General features: G+C 40.0%; 1 protein-coding gene across 1 annotated transcript in view; it reads left to right on the forward strand.

Annotated features, from left to right (window-relative positions):
- The window catches only part of NUP188 (nucleoporin 188), a 30,386-nt gene that overhangs the window by 7,919 nt on the left and 5,971 nt on the right, over positions 1 to 16,496 (forward strand). Inside the window, exons 12-37 of the mRNA XM_049832835.1 lie at positions 639 to 728; positions 1,305 to 1,370; positions 1,900 to 2,019; positions 2,461 to 2,587; positions 2,708 to 2,863; positions 3,216 to 3,342; positions 4,005 to 4,092; positions 4,183 to 4,259; positions 4,431 to 4,545; positions 4,891 to 5,011; positions 5,251 to 5,317; positions 5,750 to 5,878; positions 7,095 to 7,228; positions 7,633 to 7,739; positions 8,541 to 8,747; positions 9,248 to 9,417; positions 9,754 to 9,823; positions 10,505 to 10,572; positions 11,224 to 11,419; positions 11,940 to 12,017; positions 12,372 to 12,457; positions 12,889 to 13,034; positions 14,189 to 14,370; positions 15,134 to 15,334; positions 16,017 to 16,109; positions 16,325 to 16,483. Coding sequence (XP_049688792.1) covers positions 639 to 728; positions 1,305 to 1,370; positions 1,900 to 2,019; positions 2,461 to 2,587; positions 2,708 to 2,863; positions 3,216 to 3,342; positions 4,005 to 4,092; positions 4,183 to 4,259; positions 4,431 to 4,545; positions 4,891 to 5,011; positions 5,251 to 5,317; positions 5,750 to 5,878; positions 7,095 to 7,228; positions 7,633 to 7,739; positions 8,541 to 8,747; positions 9,248 to 9,417; positions 9,754 to 9,823; positions 10,505 to 10,572; positions 11,224 to 11,419; positions 11,940 to 12,017; positions 12,372 to 12,457; positions 12,889 to 13,034; positions 14,189 to 14,370; positions 15,134 to 15,334; positions 16,017 to 16,109; positions 16,325 to 16,483 — 3,180 coding nt within the window. The remainder of the gene's footprint in view (positions 1 to 638; positions 729 to 1,304; positions 1,371 to 1,899; positions 2,020 to 2,460; positions 2,588 to 2,707; positions 2,864 to 3,215; positions 3,343 to 4,004; positions 4,093 to 4,182; positions 4,260 to 4,430; positions 4,546 to 4,890; positions 5,012 to 5,250; positions 5,318 to 5,749; positions 5,879 to 7,094; positions 7,229 to 7,632; positions 7,740 to 8,540; positions 8,748 to 9,247; positions 9,418 to 9,753; positions 9,824 to 10,504; positions 10,573 to 11,223; positions 11,420 to 11,939; positions 12,018 to 12,371; positions 12,458 to 12,888; positions 13,035 to 14,188; positions 14,371 to 15,133; positions 15,335 to 16,016; positions 16,110 to 16,324; positions 16,484 to 16,496) is intronic.

The raw sequence follows: 16,496 nt of genomic DNA on the forward strand, positions 1-16,496 counted from the left end.
AAGTGGATGATTTTGAACCAATGTTCTTTTAAACTAAATCTGGTTTTAAGCAGAGCATGCAGTAAAGCATGTTTTATCATCTTACCTTCTTTCAGTGAGAAATCAAGCTGAAATTAAACATTTTTATGCCCAAAAAATAAAAAAAAAAATTCATAAGTTGTGGAACTACATCTCTTGTGAGCAGAATAGACTGCATTTAATCACATTTGTTGATTTGCCTCCAGAAGTGTACTTGCCATTGTAGATCTCAAGCATTAGATGTTTTAACTCTGCACTATTCTCTGTATATGGTTTCATTAGACAATTCTGTGTATGAGGGTAAACTACTTTGTAGGCAGAAACCAGTGAAAGCAAATCCTTTTGATTTCTGTGAACACTGAGTGCTTCATTTTTTGATGTTTGGAATGTATTTCTAATGATAATAGTAGTGGCAAGATTTCTCATTTTGGTGAAATATTTCATGTTAATGTGCAGCTTAACTAGCAACTGCTTCCTGTTTTGCTGCCCCTCTGCTGACTGCAGCAAGGTTGTATGAAAAAGGCAGTTGCTCAGTTTGTAAAGCAGACTGAGTACAGTTACAGTGTGTTCTGTAATTCATAGTCTTTCCTATAATGGCCTTGTGTATTCTTTCTTTCCAGTGTACTGCCAGCACAGCTTGTATGTGTATTTATGGACTTCTTTCCTTTGTCCTGACATCACTGGAATTACATACATTGGGCAATCAGCAGGTAAGCATCCAAGGCTCATTGCGTCTGTTACCTAATTTAAAATAACCTGCCATAACTGATGTTAATTACTTTTGTTAAATTACAATCCTGCATTTGAGACCGCAAACTTTATGTGACTTAGATAGATCTAAGAGAGTGATTTGCTGGTTTTCCTACTGCATTTACACAATGCAGACTTAGTAAACACCTCTGCAGATTGGCTGATAATAATGAAAGAGCATATCTTGCACTTGAAGTCCTACGGATTTGACGCGAATTGTTGATGCGTTATTTCCAAAGCAATGAAAATAATACATACTCCATTTCCAAGTTTGAGAAGACATCATATAGCCCTTTGTAGATACAGTGGACATATTTGTCCTGGCCAGTCCGTTCGTGGTGAGGAGCACGGCTTTAGGCTGGTTATGTGTTCTGGCTTTGGGTGTGTTGGGTGTTTCTTTCTGTTTTGACTAGAAGAAGTAGTTACCTTGGCTAGTAACATGGAAACTTAAATTCCAAAGATGTGGCAAAACTTGGTTGGGATGAAATCCCCCTGTGTAAAGTAACTTATTTTCTCTGTCCTTTCTTCCTTTGAAGGATATAATTGATGCTGCATGTGAAGTTCTGGCAGCTTCCAGCATTCCTCAGCTCTTCTGGAAGACAGTGAGTATATTGGCAACTTCTTTGACCTACCTTGCTTATAGCTGAAACCCGATAAAAGATCATCTTTTAGGAAAGAAACAGACTGATTGTATTTAGTTAGTTTCTAGGAGGTCATGAGGAGCTAGCATTTGTTCGTATCTGTCTTTGATTTACTTTTGCCCTTTCCTGCCTTTTAGGTACAGCCTTGGCTTTACTCTTGAAGGATACTGGAACAAGTTTTAATCTAGGTGATAGTTTAAACCAGGGCTGGGGTTGCAAGGATTGAACTAACATCTGGCAAAAGCATCATGCTTATTTTTTTGTTGTCACAGAATTAGGATGATATGTAATGCATTACAGTCTTACTTCCTGCCTTATACTTGCACACTGCCTCATGCTTTAGTCTGTGCAAGGACTGGAGTGATACTTTTGTGCATGATTAATGTTAAAATATATGACTTAAAAAGAAACTGTATCCCTGTGGAATACTGAGACCATTTTAGCATTTCTTTTTAGTAATAAGACATTTGTTTTCTGTTTCCACCACCAGGAACCTACTGCAGGTCTGGGTATTATCCTGGACAGTGTGTGTGGGATGTTCCCCCATCTTCTTACTCCCCTCCTTCAGCTGCTCCAAGCCCTTGTGTCTGATAAATCTACTGCAAAAAAGGTACAGGATCTCTCTTGGTGTTTGGGAGATGATTTGTTTCAAGACAGGTGCTGTGTGATTCTTTCTTTCCATTAGACATGCTTATCTCAGTTGCGATCTTAGATAACAGATATTAAGCTTTTGTCAAAGAACAGTGGACAGGGCTCCTTTTTAGTCTGTGCTGATGCAGGACACTGTTTTCTGGCTTTAAGAAAACTTTTCAACTTTAATAGCTGGAGATTAAGATACTGCCTAATTTTTCAGGTTGTACTTTACTCATAACAAGTTCCTGATTCTTTAGGTGAGACTTGTCTGGAAATGTGGGCTGTCTATAGTATTTTGGTCAGGAGGGATATTGTACATGTCAAGAAAGCTTCCCTATTCCTGGAAGTGACCCAGATGATTAATTTTTAAGAAGGTCTGGCTCTTCGGCTGTATTGTTTAAACACTCTGTCTATGCAGGTATACAGTTTCCTGGATAAAATGTCCTTCTATATCGAACTGTACAAGCGTAAACCTCCTGATGTGATCTCTCATGAAGACGGCACACTTTGGCGAAGACAGGCTCCAAAGCTCCTCTATCCTCTTGGTAAGGAAACTGCACTTAAGCTTTTCTTATTGAAATGCTTTGGGGAATTTAGTTCTTTATCTGGCTTCTAACTCATGGGTAAATTTGTGACTTTATTTCATCTGCTTCTTCAATCTTTAGGCCTAGGTCAAACAAATCTGCGGATACCTCAGGGAACAGTGGGCCAAGTGATGCTGGATGATCGGGCTTATTTGGTACGATGGGAGTACTCCTACAGCAGCTGGACACTGTTTACCTGTGAGATTGAGATGCTGCTCCATGTTGTATCGACAGCAGGTGAGATAGGCTGGGATTATAAAAAAGAATAAATAATTGTTAATTGGTATCAATTTGAAGTTAATAGTAGGATTGAACAGCTCAAAATACTTTTGAAAGAGCATGGAATGTCTTCTCAGAAACCTGATTTTTTTAAAATTATTATTATAATACTGTAAAATTCACTGCAAAAGGCCAAGAGCATGTAGTGAGATGAGATAAGATGAGGGAAAAGTTGAGACAGATAAAATAAATGTTATTTTGGTATGGGGAATGATCTTGGGGATGTGTGGTAAGATTAATGTGCATTGTTCCAGATTTGATTACTGTTTAAGTATGATTTCGCATTCTAGTGTTAGTTTTCTTTACCCAGATGTGATTCAGCATTGCCAGAGGGTCAAACCAATAATTGATCTGGTTCATAAAGTCATCAGCACTGATGTGTCAATAGCAGATTGCCTTCTGCCAATCACGTCACGAATCTACATGCTCCTGCAGAGGTAAGTCACTGATCGGCATGAAGTGACTAATAGCGGAGGTACCTGAGAAGATACAATGAGCTAGAAGAATGGCTAATTACGAATTTTGCCAAGAGCTTTGCAAGAAGTGTGTCTTAGTGCTTGAATTTCCCAAGACCTGTGTTCAGTTCTAAAGACTGCTCTGGCTACACACTGTTTAATGCTTTGATGCAGCAGAATGCCCCCCCTTCCACTTCCTTTGTGAACATTGTGCAACTTTATCCATTTAAAGGCTTTTTTTTTTTTTTTTTTTTTTTTTTTTTTATTGCTGGCTATATATACATGAAAGGGAAAGAAAACATATCATTAAAGCAGTAACTTCAGGTGTTAAACCAGTTGTACTTACTAACTCTCCTTTCAGTGTTAATTGCCTGGGAATTGATGTTCTGCTGCATAATTATTGTTTGCTGTGACAGTCTGCTGTCTTGCTAGCCTTGCCTCTTGCAGTAAGTTGATCTGACTCAGGTGTGAGGGGGAGGTTGCAAGTCTAGACTGAAAGTGCATGCTCTGGTGTCTGTACTTACCTGCTTGGATTTTATACTTGGGTACTTCAGTGAGAGAGAAGCTTTTCTGATTAAGAGAACAGTATATAGGCTAGACCACATGTGGCAGTGTATTTTATGCACACTATTTCTCTTTTGTAGGCTAACAACTGTTATCTCTCCCCCTGTGGATGTTATTGCTTCTTGTGTCAATTGTTTGACAGTACTGGCTGCTCGCATGCCAGCCAAGGTGAGGAAATAACCTGGGCTTGCTGGGTTTGAGAACTAGTAGACATGTATATGTGAATGAGAGGGAATATCTGTACTTTTTCTCTTGCAGGTTTGGACTGACCTTCACCATACAGGCTTCTTACCGTTTGTTGCCAATCCAGTGTCCAGTATGAATCATGTGATTAGGTATTCATGATCGTCTCCCCTCCTTTTTTTTTTTTTTTTTTTTTTTTTGCCTAATCTATTCATAACAAGTCATAAGAACTTTTTGCCAGTGTGAAATCTCTGCATCTGACATCTCTCATTCATGTCAGAATCCTGCTATTCATGTAATAAACCCTCTTGCTTATTTCACAGTGCAGAGGGAATGAATGCTGGGGGCTATGGAAACCTATTGATGAGCATAGAACAGCCTCAAGGCGAGTACAGTGTTACCATCTCGTTCCTGAACCTGATAACAACTCTTGTCCGGGTGAGTGCTTCTCGAATGATCTGCATGTGAAATCAGCTGTAAGCTGTTATGATAGAAAAATGAAATACAGCCATGTCTGAGATTGATCTCCTGTGCAGCAGGTCTCTTGGGTAATCATTGGTTGACACTCTCTTCCATGCTACTGTTTGTGCTTTGTCTGTAGTCTGATTCTTTCAAAAAACTTTTGATTCATCTGATCTACAGAAGAATAGAAGTCACTTGTAAATCTGTGTCCCCATGCTCGATAGTTTTCTCACACTTTAAAGATATATGGCATATCTTCCTGGAGAAGGTTTCTTGTCCTTTTAATCAGAAGAGGAACAATAACATTTCTGTTTCTTCTAGGGACAGCTTGGTAGCACCCAGAGCCAAGGACTTGTGCCCTGCATTGTGTTTGTCCTGAAGGAGATGTTACCAAATTACCACAAATGGCGTTATAACTCTCATGGAGTGAGAGAGAAAATTGGTAAGGATGTTGAGGGAGGAGGGAGAAAGAGGAGGAGGAGATAAAAAAGATCACCTGTATCTCAGAGAGAATGTGCAAATCTTTCCTCTTTTTTTTTATCATACCTTTTCTAGCAGCCATTTGGGATTTGCTTTGTACATCTACCAGTATTGCTAGATGATGTGATTTGTTTGAAAATTTTAGGAAAGAGGCAACAGATCTTCCCAAAAACTGAGTAGTCCATTTCATCTCTGTTTTAGGATGCCTAATTCTGCAGCTGATCCATGCTATACTGAATTTATGCCCTGAAATGGATCCTCGCAGCAGGTAAGACAGGTGATGGATTTCAGATCTGCACTAGCCTGGCTTACAGTGCAGGAGTCACTGTCATTTTGTTTCAGCTTTTAATGCAAATGACTGGGAGTGAACTGTAATCATTGTGTAGCGCTGGTTTTAGCTCTTTTCTGTGTTACTGAGTACAGGAAGGGTATAAAAAGATTGGGGACAGAGCAAACCACGTTGGTCTCTAGAATACCTGGTGAAGAAAGAGAAAACAGTAAATAGATTTCCTGGGACAGACTGACATTCACTTTACTGTTTGGTGTATCCACTCTGAAGAAAGTAGAAGGGAGAATAAAGTAGGGGTCAGTGGGGGTGTAGAAATTACGAAGTTACTTTGTGGTAGTTTTCTGAGTGCCACATGGCAAAATACTGCAAGTGCTCCTAATGATGATGTCCTGTGTTGTTTGTGTCTTGCAGCAATGCCCCCAGCCTTCAGTCCTTGTGCATCTTTAGCCTGGCCAACACCGAAGCAGGGCAAGCTGTCATTAACATCATGGGAATTGGTGTGGACACTATTGATATGGTAATGGCCTCCCAGTCTAGTAGGTGAGTGGTGTGTTTCTTTTCAGTAGTGTGAGGAAAGAAGCAAATTATATTCAAAATGGAGCTTTAACTTGATTGCATTTAATGGGGGGTCAGCGTAGCAGCTAGCCATTGCAGCCTGCCTTGTGTGGTCTGGAGGAACAAGCCTTGTTTGTTCCAGGTCCATATATAGTCTTTGCTGTACACTCTCCACTTCATGCAGTCGTTTTAGTTTTCTATTTCTAAATGACATTTGGAGCATGCTGGTGGGTGTAAATGTGCTCAATTGTTAAACGTTTGCTAGCAGTTACATTTTTTTACAAAGAATTCACTTGAACTCAATTTATAAGATTGAATGACTGAATTAGAAGTGAGAGGATTAGAGCCAATGTTAGAAGTTCTGTGTCTTCAGGTAACAGCAGAGTTCAAGTCAAGCTATGCTGATGAATAAATCGTGATAAATCTTGAAGTGTGATTATGAAAGTGCTAGGGATGATCAGTCTATTCAGGATGGTTCTGAAGGCAGCTTTTGAAGTACTGTGAAAGTACTGAAGATGTGTTCAGTGTTGAGCGCCTTGACTTCCTTATGTGGCTCTCTGAAGGCTTGAATCTTTTGCTTTAGCTATGGTTCTCTCCTTTCCTCTGTTCTCTTTTCCTGGCCAACTTTACTTGACACATAGCCAGCCAAACTTGCTAGCAGGTTGTTTCTGATAGTCGGCCAGCTTTTTTTTTCAAAACAAGTCTGGAAGGGAGTCTAGACTTGTTGAAGAAGAAGTGAGACCTGAGAAGCCTTTTTGACTTTAATGTCTCTCCACAATGTTTATCTGACCAAGGAAAATCTTAGGGAAAAAACCAGACTTAGAGTCAGTTTTATCTCTTCGTGCAGTTTTAGTTCACTGTAATTTCTGGGAGATTGGTTCTGTTAATGTTTCTTCCTCTGTCTTAATACATTTTAAATCTCTGTATCCCAAAGAGGGGGAAAAAAAAAAGTGACATAGGCTGTCAGGCTCTCTTTCTTTTTTGTTTGATGTTGAAAACTCAGGGCTGGGTAGACAGTATTTTTTGTGGATATGTGACAGTGTGTATTTCAGCAGCTGTTATGTGGTGATGTGACAGTCTGAGTAAAAATGTCTTATAACCCGCGATTGACAGAGTATAGAATTTTCTCTTTGAATGTTGGGCAGATAATAAATGTTGATTGTCAACACAGTTACTTACTCTGGTTTCTTTTTGGAAACAGTGATGAGTCACAAGGCCAAGGTCAACTTCTGATCCAAACAGTTAAGCTGGCATTCTCAGTTACTAATAACGTCATCCGGTTGAAACCCCCCTCTAGTGTGGTATCTCCATTAGAACAGGCACTTACTCAGCATGGTATGTATTTCTCCTTGGGGGCAGCCTGGGAAGCTATGCTTTTTTGTTATTTGCAAATAGTCAGTGTGTCTTATTACAAACAGTAGTTAAGATTTCAAGGTTCCAAAAAGTGGTTTCTAGTGATGGCAGAAGGCCTATTCTCCCTTCTCTAAGGCATTCTTCTCCTCTGGGACAGCTTCTAAAGTATTAAGCAAACATGGCTTGTTGTTTGCTGCTTTTTAATGAGATGGGTGTAATTGCAGAATATAGTAAATCAGCTACCATTAGTACCTCTGGCTGGGCCCATGCCTTGTTCTTTTGGAAGACAGACTTAGTTCTCACTTTTGTTATGGAAGTTATTATTTGGTAAATAGTTACATCTTGTTGCAGTTTCTTCTCTTTGATTTTAATTGGGTTCTCTCCAGGTGCTCATGGAAACAACCTTATTGCAGTCTTGGCCAAATACATCTACCACAAGCATGACCCTGCACTTCCACGCCTGGCCATCCAATTGCTCAAACGACTGGCTACGGTACGATGAGACTCATACAAGTGCTCTTTTGCTTCTTCCCTTGTGACTGATTCCACCACTGCAATTCTTTCAAGATAATTTCTTCAGGCTTTTTTGTATCAGGGAGCTTAATGCAAGTCAGTTGAAGGCAGTGTGGACTGAAAACTGTAAGGTAGAACACGTTAAAAATCACATGATTTTTTTAACATAATCTGCCATTTCAGAAGTCACTTAGCATCTCACTGAAAGGCTTCAGGTGTGGGGTGTTTTCTGCAAAGTATTTGCACCTCCAGTTGATCTCTTTCCACTTTTTTGAGCAACTTTCTCAAGTCACACTCTTAAATAGAATTCCTATGCCTTCGTAACTGGAACTTTAACATCCTACTGAGAAGAGGATCTTATTTAAGTTTTTGTTGGGAGCTTTCAACTTTGCCTTTTGGACTTACTCTTTTTGGCTACTAAACTTCTGAGAATGTATTTGCAGTTTTATTAAAGCATATAAATCCAGCTCTGAGTTTATTTATTTCAAGAAACATTATTCCAAAACTGTTTTTCTCTTTGTCTTTTCCAGTTTTGTCATAACCCTTGAGAAATAGGTGAGAGATAGAGCAGAATTGCTAAAAAGGAAAATTTTGATCACTTTGCAGGTTTCTTCCTGCTTAATGACAACAACTTACTTTTGAGTTCCCTCACATATGTTCATAGATTCACTATCAAGTATTTTGGAGTTTCAATTTGAAATGCAAATCACCTTTTATGTAGACAAGAAGCATTCTGTAGAGTTTGGTTATTTTTCCTTCTGATGTTCCTTTCCTTTTGCAGGTTGCTCCCATGTCTGTTTATGCCTGCCTTGGTAGTGATGCTGCTGCCATCCGTGATGCCTTTCTCACCCGCCTGCAGAGCAAGATTGAGGACATGCGTATTAAGGTCATGATACTGGAGTTCCTCACAGTTGCGGTGGAGACACAACCTGGGCTCATTGAGCTGTTCCTGAACTTGGAAGTGAAGGATGGCAGTGATGGGTCAAAGGTAGAATAGCAGATACTTGCCCAAGGGCTTGCCAGCCTTTTAGTGTAGCATTCATAGCAGTGTTATGGCACTAGTCTAAAATCTGATAGTTCTTACATGTAACCTGATGTGCTTGATGTAAAGACAAATGTAGCTTGTGCTTGCAAGCGGCCAGTCAGTGAGAAAGCTGAAGATAGAGGTAGAATGGACAATACAAGTTTTCCAGAATACCTATTCTGGTGCTTTGCAGTTCAAGGTCTTATCAGCTTGGGACCTTTTGAAGGCTCTTGGTCTTACTATGTCTTAGCTTAGCTCATTTTTTATTCCTCTAAAAATATTTTTTTTCTCTCCTGTGTTGTGACTACGTTCCTTGTAGTCATATACAAAATATATGATGGCATCATGTACTCAAGATTTATTTCTCTGTGTATTGTTCAAGTGGAATCAAGCACATTCTGCTTTAATAGGTGCCTACATAGTGGCTCTGTGGCGATGTAACCTTTTGTTTCCTTTTGCTTCAGGAATTCAGCTTAGGGGAGTGGAGTTGCCTCCAAGTAGTCTTGGAGTTGATAGACTCCAAGCAACAGGAGAGGTACTGGTGCCCTCCCCTCTTGCACCGTGCTGCCATTGCCTTCCTGCATGCTCTGTGGCAGGACCGTCGAGACAGTGCCATGCTAGTTCTGAGGACAAAGTAAGTTGTTGTTTTTCTACAGTGCATTTTCCTTCCTTTTTTCCAAAACGCTTTTTCTTTGGTTCATCAGACTTTTCAGGGACATTTGCATCTTAGTCTTTGTGTGCCCTCATAAGGTTGTGCAGTGTATGGGTTTTGAACTTAGTCTGTCAGGAAAGAAGATGAGAAGCCCCTGTGTGCATATGCAGAAGCAAATATATTTCTGTCTTTTATAAAAAGCTATATAAGCTTGTATTTACCAAAGCATTTTTTCTATGAAGTTTGGAGCAGTCAAAATGCTGCTAGGCATGTGGCATCAGGGAGATAACTGATACTACTTCTGTATATATGTTTTAGGCCGAAATTTTGGGAAAATTTAACCAATCCCCTCTTTGGGACCCTTCCTCCACCTTCAGAATCGTCAGAGGTGAGTTACATCCAACCAAAATGAAGGTAGTTATGTACTTCTTAGAAAACCTTTCTAAGTGATGTATGTGACTCTTCCCTCTGCTTGCAGTTTTCTAAAAGGAAGTATGATCAAGTGGTTTAAACACAGGCACGAGATGAAGGGAATGCTTTCTGGCTTTGCAGAGACTGTATAGCCATGAACAGTCTTTTGAAATTCTCTGCTCTTTATTCACATGTGAAACAAAAATAGATGTTACCTAGCATCTGTGGTAACATGTACTCTTTGGAAGAAATACCGTCTGTAGTGTGTCCGTACTATATGTTGTGTGCCATTTGGCCAAAGAAACTCTCCTTTTTTTTATGCATAGCTGAGGCCGACTAGTATCGCAGAGGAATCAATTTAGGTTCCTGTTATTCTTCCTTTCTGTGGAAGTTTCCTCCTTCATTATGAAAGTCCTGTGCTCTCACTCGGAGCGCCACTTTGAACACAGCATTCTTTCCGTATTATCACTAGTCCATGGTCGAATGACATAACTATTGCTATCGTGGGAAAAACAAGTCTCCCGCAAAACTGGAGTATCAGTCACTGCAAGTGGATGGGTAGGGATAAACCAGAATTACACTTACCCTGTAGAGCTAGGTGCTCAGATTTTGTTTGGTTTTTTTTGTTTGGTTTTTTTTTTTTTTTTTGTCTTTATAGCTCAGTGTCTTGGATACCTGTGCCTTAATCATGAAAATCATCTGTTTGGAGATCTACTATGTTGTCAAGTGAGTCTTTGGTAGCCTCTCCTTCGTCCGTGTACTTCTTAATTATCTAAACTGTGTGTGTTAAGTCCTGATAGACCATGCAGGCTTTGAAGGACAAAGTACATGTAATCCTGTGAAAATGTGAGAGCAACAGGGATTTATAAACAAATTACAAACACGCATTAGAGATTCTTGCAATTGCCAATTGCAGAAAGAGATGTTACAGTCTTTCTGCAGCCTGTAGGTGAGAGTGTTGCTATTAGTATTTTCCGTTTATCCTGGAATGAGAATATACAGTATTTATTAAAACTAATTGTAAACTAAGCTAAGTACACCTACTATAGCGATTGTTGAATTAACATTTTAGTAGTTTTCTCCCACTCATTTTGTTTTCCTGAACATAACTGCCCTTTAATATGTTGAAAAGTCAGGATTAACTAAAATCTCTGCTTAAAAAAAAAAAAAGAAAAAAGAAACCCATAGATTTTCTTCAGGGATCATGTTTTTCCTTCACATTTGATGCAAAAAGTGGGATTCCCTGCACAGGTCTAAATATGTGGAATAACCTTCACTTGCAAGCTGTGTCCTTGGCTTTCCTACCTGAATCTCAGAAGAAGTATATTTTCTGACCAAAGAATAAATGAAGATAACTTCTCCTCTTGATTTGGTCAGGGGCTCACTGGATCAGTCCCTGAAAGACACGCTGAAGAATTTCTCCACCAAAAAGCGCTTTGCTTATTGGTCAGAATATGTGAAGTTACTGGCATATCATGTGGCAGAGACAGAGGGTAGCAGCTGTGCCTCCGTGACAGAATATCAAATGCTCATCTCAGCCTGGCGGATGCTGCTGATAATCTCTACTAGCCATGTAAGAGCTACCTTTCATCTTTCATGATAACTTGAAATTAACATTTTGAATAATACGATGTCAACTTCTTAGGGCCACCTAAGTTATAATGAAGAATTCACTGGGTTTTTTTCCAATATTATTGTATATATGCTTACAACACAACTTAGCACGAGCATGGTACCAGAGGTTAGAGTAGGTGGTGTTTTGCTGTTTGATCAAAATGAGCATATTGTCTGCCTGAGCAGAGGAGGGAGATAGTAAATAATTTTTATAGCAATTCTAAGTAATTCTGTAATCCTGAAGAGATTTTGCTGAATCAAGTGAGGCCGGGATGCACCATTAGGGAAATTAGTCATTGCTGACTTCTTGACAACTGTTACGTAATACTTCAGTGATTTCTGTAAAACTGCATCATGCAGCAGCTATAAAATTTGGTGAATTCTTAAAGTTACAAATTAAAACAGTAGACTGATGTTAGACTGCTAAAAAGGTGCATCTTTTGTTGTGCTTCATTGATCTCTGTCTTTGTGGATCTTAGGCGGATATAATGCATCTGACTGATTCTGCAGTTCATCAGCAATTGTTTCTGGATGTGCTAAATGGGACCAAGGTTTTGGTAGGTGGTGCTTCCTGTCAGTTCTTTAATTTCCCAGTTGCTCATCTTTGTACTATGAGGAGTTCTATTTCTGTAGCTGCTTGCCATCATATGTTTTTTTAGATCCTGTGAAATTGGGCTGAAACAAAGTCTCTCTCCCCGAATTGATGAGCTGTTTATAAATCTTAATTTTGTATATGTCATTCTTGTAATCACTGGGTGACCCTGCAGAGGGTCCTGACTCCGGTTGCCTTGATGCTGCTAGCTGCTGAAGAACAAACCTGGTCATTTGGTGGTGGTGCTTGGGCTGAGGATTTCTTAAGTGTTCTTACATGTGACTATTGCAACTGTAACTCTTGCAGTATTTCTTCTTAGCTCCTAGTTCCCATGTCAGTTTCCTGTCTGCAGCTGGGGTCTATGCTATGTACCCTTCTTCTGATCCTGCTCAAACAGTGGAAGAGGTGGGTATTTTGTTTGGATAATTATTAATCACTGCTAAATATATTAACTTGGGAGATTATGTTTAAGTGTTTTGCTCCAGTGAGATTCCCTTAGTGATTTGGGGAGGAAACTGAAGCTTTACCACAGAATTCTCTTTTGGGATGGCAAATGTCTGTAGGTTGTTGCTGAAATTTCTTGTAGCAGTACATTTATGGTTTGGATTCCTGTTTCCTGGTGAAAAGTGTATCAAAAAAGCTTTTGTGATAGTCAGTCCTGCATTGTCACTGTACTGTGGAATGTCTTTAGTGAGATCCAGGTGGTGACTTAAACTTCGCTTAGAAGCACTTTTTATTTGTGTGGATCATACAACTTATGATCCACACAGCTCAGTCAAGCCAATATATTTGAGGGATCTTGTCTAATCTGAAGAGCTCTCCCTTTTTGTTGTCAGCGAGTTGGGTTCTGTGGATAAAATCATAAACTCCTTGACGCAGATTCTGGAGGGAGTACTACAGGCAGATCAGCAGATGATGGAGAAAACCAAAGCCAAAGTGTTCTCAGCTCTTATCACTGTTCTGCAAATGAAGGAGATGAAAGGTGAGGTGGTGTATGTACAAGTGTCAAGAGCAGGGCTGCCATGGCTGAATATACTCTAACACTCTAGCGTTTCCAAGATAAATATGTGTATGGTGTTAGTAGTAGTACAGCATGCTGAAATAGTCACCAACCTGTGATACTTTTCTGCTTTTTACTTACTTGTTTTAGCTAGTTTTAGAAAGAGAAGAGGTTTATTGTTCACACTATGTGTATGTCTTCCGTTCTCTTGTCTTTCCCCAACAATAACTTACGTGTTTGATCAATTTGATAGAGACAAGATAGGGTTCCTATGTATTTTTGAAAATAACTCAGCAGGTGTGGGAGGGACACCCTAGTAATGCCATCTTACAGTGTGACTATAGAGCTTAGATTCTGACATGGATTTCTAGTTAGATATAACAAAAGACCCAAACACAAGAAAGTCTTCTGAGGATACATCTTGTTACAAACTAGAGTCTGGTCTTACATTGCAGTAGCACTTGAAGACCCTCAGCGGAATCTGGGCAGTATTTCTCTGTACAACACCTGCAGAGGCAACTGTGGTGTTGAGAAGTGTATCAGCTTACCTTTCTGTGTATTCCTTGTCCCACTGCTTGGGCTCTGCAAGCCCATATATTTTGGAAAATAAATAGAAAGTGGAGGGTTGGTTGTTTTTAAATGTTTTTCTTTGCTGTTGAATTTGAGTTTCCAGTCATGCTGGTAAAGGGAGTGCAATTTAGCTAGTGCAATTTATTATAATGGTTCTGATAAGAATGTAGTATTATACGGACTCACAGAACATAGACTGCACCCAATCTACATGGGCCAGTACTCGCAATCTGGAAATGGGTAGGAAATGCTGTAGTGAGCAGTTATGGAATAATCTGTCCATAGTAGCGCTTGATTTGTGCTTTGAGATGTCATGAGTTAATGAGACTTCTTGGTAAAACTACATGTTTTTGTTATCCAGATGTCCATCTAATCCCTTATTACATCCTCCTAGACTTAGTCATCTAACTTAGTCACAGTTCCTCACATTCCATTTTGTATGTTTTGAAATGAAAACAGAATAAATACTAACTCAAGAAATGTGGCCCAGTGATGTTATCAGTTAAGCTAGAAATCTAAGTACAAGGATTGTGTGTTAACTGTTGTCTATTCTGTGTGTATCACAGTGAATGAGATCCCACAGTACTCCCAGCTGGTGTTGAGTGTGTGTGGAACACTCCAAGATGAGGTCATTGCACTCTTTGACCAGACTCGACACAGCCTGACCTTGGGAGATGCTACAGATGACAAGGACAGTATGGAAACAGATGATGCCTCCCGAGTTAAACACAAAGACCAGCGAGATGGGGTAAAGGACCTGTACATCTGCTTTGCAGCCATGTTTCTTCTCTCTAGACAAAAGTTCCATGTATGCTTGGAACAACTGTCCCTTGCAGCCTGCTGCCTTCAAAAGAAGTTTCAGCAGTTTCTATTTCAGTATTACTCCATGTCTTTTTGGCATACATTGGTCTGGGAAATTGGCTGTTGCTGCCTCTCTTTCAGATCTGTTCTAAAAATGTTGTGACAATTGCTAATACAGCCAGGAAGTGTGCAGAGTGTAATATGAGGGATACCAGGTGCCTTAGTTTATGATTCTGAGAATGACTGAACTTTAGGTTGTTTTAGTAAATGCTGCGACTGAATTAAGCGCTCAAGCTCTCTGTCCAAGATTCCATTTATTTCACAAAAGGATCAAACTTATATATGTTTCAACAAAGATCTAGAAAGAAGTAACGGCATACAGCCTACACTACTAACACAGGAGCGCATATCTGGCTCGGCTGGAATGTTTGCCAGTCCTCAGAACAGTTAAAGATAAAAAGATTCCATACACATACTTGTGACGGTCTTCAGCCACATCTTCCCAGGCCTACACAAGGCTATCCTCCAACCTGACCTTGTAAAACTAGTTCTTCAGGGGCTTGGCAAACATGCAGCACAACAAATTCTAACGGTCACTCTTGAAAACAAATGTCAGGTGTTCCGAGCTGCTCCCACAAGTAAATGCTTTCAAGATTTTCTTGCTACCCATGTCAAGCCTATACCTCGTTCTCATTTCCTTGTCACTGCAGGTGTGTGTTCTGGGTCTGCATCTGGCTAAAGAGCTCTGTGAAGCTGATGAAGATGGAGACTACTGGCTACAGGTTACTAGGAAGGTCCCTGTACTTCCTACTATCTTTGCTGCATTGGAGATCAGCCTGAGAGTTAAACAAAACCTTCACTTCACAGAGGCCTCATTACATTTACTTCTGACCTTAGCAAGGACTCAACAGGTGAGAGATGCAGCGAATTGAAAGCATATAGCTATACATTTTTAATAGGAACTGTATATCTCATTATTCTTTCTGCAATTCAGCTGAATAATGATCTGTAGATAAAGGGTTTTTTTTAGAGGCTGGCAAACACTAGGTCCTGTATGTATGCCTGCTTAGTTTGCCTTGTTCTTCTTGATACTGGGATGTCTTGGATGAAAGAGCTGAGCCAGCCAGAGCAGACCTGTAATTTAGAGCAGGCACTTTTCACTGAATGTATTCTTCTGCAATGCAAATTATCCCCCTGCCCCGAGTTAAAATGGCATTAAGTGTAGGAACCTGCTTTCTGATTAGTTGCAATGAAGCATTATTTATCTATCACAAATTTAACTTGTGTGGGGCTTTAGGTGAAAGCAAGGTCATTCCAAAGCCAACTCTTTTCAAAGTTTATGTATGTACTAAACCGGGTGATGTCGAAATGGGATTCATAGTGCAGTTATACAGGTTAGATTTTACTGGAAGAACAGTGTTGCTTCTCTTGATACTGAATTTTTAACAGCATAGAATTATGTGTAGATGAAAATTCTCTAAAAGGATGTTGACAGTGTGAAGGACAGAAATATCTAATGCAAAATAATCTCTTTAGTCTCAGAGAGCAGACACATATGCAAATTTTAACAGTAGTTTGTTCTGTGTCTTGTAGGGAGCAGCAGCAGTGGCTGGAGCTGGTGTCACACAGAGTGTCTGCCTGCCCCTCTTGAGTGTGTACCAGCTCAGCACTAATGGAGCCATTCAGGTGGGTGCTGCTTCCTTTTGGGTGGGAATGCACCAGGAGAGCTTGCCATGCCCTGCCTTGTGGGCTATGGCTGGAGTAGAGTCCTCCCAGTTTGGGAGGACAGCTGCCACCCCTACACACTGGAGACTTCCAAAATGGTGGGGAGGGTTTGTGATGTGTGCCACACTGGACAGCAGTGTAAATAAGTCATTTATTTTTGTATCTGATTTGTTCAGACATCTGCTTCATCTCGAAAGTCTCTGGATGCCCCCTCTTGGCCTGGGGTCTATCGTCTCTCCATGTCATTGATGGAACGCCTTCTTAAAACACTTAGATACAACTTTCTGACAGAAGCACTGGACTTTGTCGGTGTCCATCAAGAGAGAATTCTTCAGGTACGTCACATAC

Source organism: Accipiter gentilis, chromosome 29 (genome assembly GCF_929443795.1).
Source record: "Accipiter gentilis chromosome 29, bAccGen1.1, whole genome shotgun sequence".
NCBI classification, from domain to species: domain Eukaryota; kingdom Metazoa; phylum Chordata; class Aves; order Accipitriformes; family Accipitridae; genus Astur; species Astur gentilis.